At 37.2% G+C, this 4,597-nt stretch overlaps 1 protein-coding gene across 1 annotated transcript in view; it reads left to right on the top strand.

Annotated features, from left to right (window-relative positions):
• Nucleotides 1-3,778, top strand: part of ERICH2 (glutamate-rich 2) — a 21,001-nt gene extending 17,223 nt beyond the window's left edge. The window contains exons 5-6 of the mRNA XM_012726229.1: nucleotides 2,912-2,983; nucleotides 3,602-3,778. Of these exons, the coding sequence (XP_012581683.1) occupies nucleotides 2,912-2,983; nucleotides 3,602-3,720 (191 nt within the window). The 3' untranslated portion in view covers nucleotides 3,721-3,778. The remainder of the gene's footprint in view (nucleotides 1-2,911; nucleotides 2,984-3,601) is intronic.
• The last annotated feature ends 819 nt before the right edge of the window (nucleotides 3,779-4,597 follow it).

Below are 4,597 nucleotides of genomic sequence, written 5' to 3'. Positions count from 1 at the left end.
AGTTATCATTATAGGTCTAATGCAAATATAGGTAAGTCTTCAGAAGAGATAGTCCATGTAAAATTTTCTGTTTATTTTTAAGTAAAATAAATCACCTTATTCTATTTCAAGTTAGTAGGGCTTATTAAATGGTAACAGAATCTTCTAGTATAAGCAATTGGTGTTCTAGGAGTTGTTTCTCAACTTGGACCCATACACAGAAATGGTGAGTGCTTCTTACCTTGATTGTTTCTATTCATATATCCCATTCTTTAGTATTTTAGTATATCCCATTCTTTAGTACTTTATCTACATTATCAAAATAGCTTGGTGTGGTCATTAATATCGTAGATAAAGGAACTGAGATACAGAGATACTAAATTTTCCCCAAGGTAACCCAGCTAGATTGTGGCAGAACCAGGATTCACACTTCACATTCTTTCTTTGGGGTCTACACTGGATTCTGTGTATGGGTCCAAGTTGAGAAACAACTCCTAGAACACCAATTGCTTATACTAGAAGATTCTGTTACCATTTAATAAGCCCTACTAACTTGTGAAAAAAATAAGAAAATTTTTTGATTTGTGTAACTAGAATGGATTTTGCTGAGCAAAATTGAAACAGATACCTTTCTCCTACTCTGAAATTTGACAATTGTCAGTAGTTTTTGTTAAACCACAGGAGTAACTGATCCCATATTCTAATCTCATGGAATAATCCTACTTCCAATATGAAGTTTTCTAAAATGTATTCCAAGGTATATTAACTCAATAATTATCTTTTTAAGATTTATTTATTTTTGTATAGAAAAACTGGGGTATAGACCAGAGGTGTGAGGCATGAGAGTGTTCGCCAGAGCCAGAGTGGGGAGCAGAACAGACAGATGTGCTGAATACACTGATAAGTGGGGCAGTGGGTGATATAGGAGAGGTTTGCTGTACCATTTGTGTGTTGGCTCCCTGGCCAGGTTTTGAATTTAGGCCTCAGCAGTGATAGTGCTGAGACTCAACCCTCTTTGCCACCGGGGACCCCCTAATTTAACACTTCTTATTAATTGTTCCACTAAAAAGGATTCTATGGGAATAATAAATTTGGGAAACCACATTCTCCTTTCTGTAAGGTTCATAGTAGTTAAAGCATATTAATGGGTCTATAAAATACTGTATTTTTTCTTTACTGTAATTTTTTGCTTAGTTAACTTCATTTAAAATAGTTTCCTAAATATGTGATAACATCCTAGGAAACTAGTATCTCAAGGAGCAAGGTGGAAAAGCCTTACCCCAGAAAGTCTTAGACGCAGGGAAGATTTAAACTTTTTTTTTTTTTTTTCAAAAGATTTATTTATTTATTCATACAGAACTGGGGTACAGGCCAGAGGCTCAGGGGCGGTGAGAGGCTTCACCAGAGACAGAGTGGGGAGCAGAACAGGCAGATCGACGAAGTACACTGCTGAGGGGAGCAGCGGGCGGGTCAGGAGAGGTCTGGCTCGCCATGTGGTCTCCTCCGGGGCAGGCGGGAATTGAACTCATGCGGAAGTGGCTTCAGATTCTCAGTGCTGTGCTTTAACCCGCTGCGCCACCAGGGAGGGCCAGATTTAAACTTTTAATGGTCAAGGCATGTTTTAGTCAAAGTTACAATTTATAAAAAGTAGCTTTTTTAAATATGTAAAAATACCTTTAAGATCCAAAATAGCTTCTGAGTAGGGACATCGTTTTATAGCCTCAATAGCATTAAAATTTATATTAATGGAGTAGGAAATAAAGTCTTTGGCCTGGTGAGTCAAGATGAAAACTAGATTTGGGACCTATTTGAACCGTCCACAATTATCTTTAGTCTTAGTCTTAGGCCAATAGCACACAATATTTCAGTGCCCCCTGGGGGCTATCAAGATACTGCTCGGGATTGCTACAGTATTATGAAAAACCCTAAAGGCAGTAAAAAGTTAGACAGATATGTAGAGTAAATTGTGAAAAAGTAAGTTAAGTGATCTAGAAAGCCTTGAAACAAAAGGTGTAAATTTTTTTGGCCTCTGGGATGTTGGTCATACCAACAAGCCTAAAAAAATATATATTGGTATGGTCCAAGAGAAGGGTGGCACATTCACAAAGGAATAAACACTATTAAAAGCAAAGGGCCAGCAAACAAAGGAGAATGATAAGTAGGTGATGCCTGGGGTGTAAACTCTAGGGTAAACATTTTCAGAATGAAGTGCTAGACTAATCCATTTTCCATATTTGAAAGATGAGTTTGTTTTAAACACTTTTTTTTTTAGATGTAGATATTTATACATACAGAACTGGGATACAGGCCAGAGATACAGGATTCACTAGAGACAGAGTAGGGAACAGAATAGGCAGATCTACTGAAATACACTGCTAAGGGGAGCAGTGGTTGGGTCAGGAGAGGTCTGTTACGCTATGTGGGTCACCTCAATGGCTGGGGATCGAATTCATGCTGCAGTGGATGCGATAGCTTCATAGTGCACCACCATTGCACCACCAAGGAGGGCCTGTTTTGTTTGCTTTTAATGGCATTTCTAACATGGAAGAGATTTTGTTTAAAAAATAAAAAAGGCACAGAACCTTCTCATTAGCAAAAATCTCCATATTTTACAGGGGTTCATGTTTTGACTGGGAATGGTATAATTGGGAGCACTTTTGCTAGGAGCCAATGAAGGAAGACTCATAATTATGGAGATTACATTCTTTCTTTGGACAGAAGGGAGAAAATATGAGGACATTAACAAAGTCCTAAGATAAATAAAACATACTGTGATCTATTTGCACCTACATATGCCTGTGGTATAACTATTGGTGTTTATAGATTTGTGCATTTTTACTTAGCCTGATGGACAGTTTCTATCTCACTCTGAGGGGCCTGTTTGCTGAAACACTCAAACATTTATAACACACATTCTGTTGTTCATTTTCAGTTCTAATCTATGAACCAGAAAATCCAGAGGCCAAGGAGTTTTTCTCACTTATTGAAGAATTGTTGCTGATGGGTAAGTTTAAAATGCCTTCTTTATCACTGAACTCTTCATAGTCACTATTTAAAAGCCCATTATCCCAAGAGTGTAGTGAAATATATTCCCAGGAAATGGTTAATAAAAGGTTAAGTGGTTTTCTTGAATGTTTTAATGAAACCATCTTGCCCTCTGTGCTTGGACAAGATGACTCCCTTTTCTCTGTGGAGTGGAACCACCCAAGCAGAGCAGGCTCCTTGGGTACCAGGCATCAGGTTCTTCGAGAGGAAATAGAACATTTTAATCAGTCCAGTGTGTTAAAGGGGTTATTCTGCCATTCCAAAGAAAACCAGTATTCACGAAATTCCATTGAATCTCATTCTGTTCTACTTAAGAATTACCTTGGCAATATAAAAGAATACTTTTATAGACCTATGTTTTAAATTTACTTTAAATCCACTAACATCTTTATGCCACTAAGAAAATACTCTTCTTTGGGTCACTCATTTGATCCTACATACAGTTAGCAGTCATTCTGCTTAAATAAAAGTTCCAAAAATGTGTATTATTAGCGGAGAGAGAAGCAAGTAGAACTATGATTTCTCAAAGGGTGGAAATATTAAACACTTTAAGCACTTTTCTTCCTTTCTGTGTCAGAGAAAGCTCAGGATCTTGAGGAAGATGAAGATAGTGAAGATGACAGTAGCCGGGAGAGTGAAGGAGAAAGCAGTGAGGAGCAAACTGAAGAAAGCTCTGATGAGTGTGAAGACAGCTGATGAAAGTTGCCATCATTTAATTTCCATGTATTTTCCTTACTGTATACAATCAAATAAAAAGCAGCAGTTTTTTAGTTTAATTGTTCATTACTTGGTACAGAATTCTTTTAGTTTATTCCCATTCTTAGTGTGAATTCTTAATATTTAGGTTTTTGCTAGTTTTATTAGAGAGGAAGACAGTAACTGAAACAATTATGTTGCGCTATACACACTAATTTATTTTAATCTAGCAACCCCATGAGGTAAGTACTATTATTAACCAATTCAACAAGCAGGAAAGTTGATGTGTGGAGAAGGTGTTCTATGCTGGTTTGTAGAGCCTGGATTTGTAGGTGAACATTATGGGCTCAGGGTCCATGCTATAGCTCCTCTCACGATCTCCACTTAAAGCACTTGGCTGCCATTTGTTTTATGTTCTTTATGTCACATATCTGTACTTGACATTTGTTATTTTTATCTTTTCCCTTCCTGCTAGAAAATGTAATCGTCATGAAGCAGGTCTTTGTCTTTTTCACCATCATATCCCTAGCATTTGGACAAGTGCCTGGCAAATAATGAGCTATATATACTAAGTGAATAAATGCAATGAAAGTTAATGAGAATGGTTATATATTCGATGAAACACTTAAAAACTGTATACTTTTTAATGTATGCAATAGATGAAAATGAGAATACATTCCTAAGTAATCTGTTTATGTGCCAAACTGATCTGGGGGTAGATGCTTTCATTGTTATTCTTTTTAAAAACTTTCTGTTGAGGTAACATTGAAACCACTGTCTGTCATTTTAAGGGTACAGGAACACATCTTTCAGGTATATGTTACCGCACTCCACCCCCCAAAGACACCCATAGTCCTCCACCATAGTCCACTGTCCC

The sequence above is a fragment of the Condylura cristata genome, unplaced genomic scaffold (genome assembly GCF_000260355.1).
Source record: "Condylura cristata isolate star-nosed mole 26May11 unplaced genomic scaffold, ConCri1.0 scaffold00002, whole genome shotgun sequence".
In the NCBI taxonomy this organism is placed as follows: Eukaryota; Metazoa; Chordata; class Mammalia; order Eulipotyphla; family Talpidae; genus Condylura; species Condylura cristata.
The sequence above is the reverse complement of the archived record's forward strand: the minus strand, read 5'-3'. Positions and strand labels throughout refer to the sequence as shown.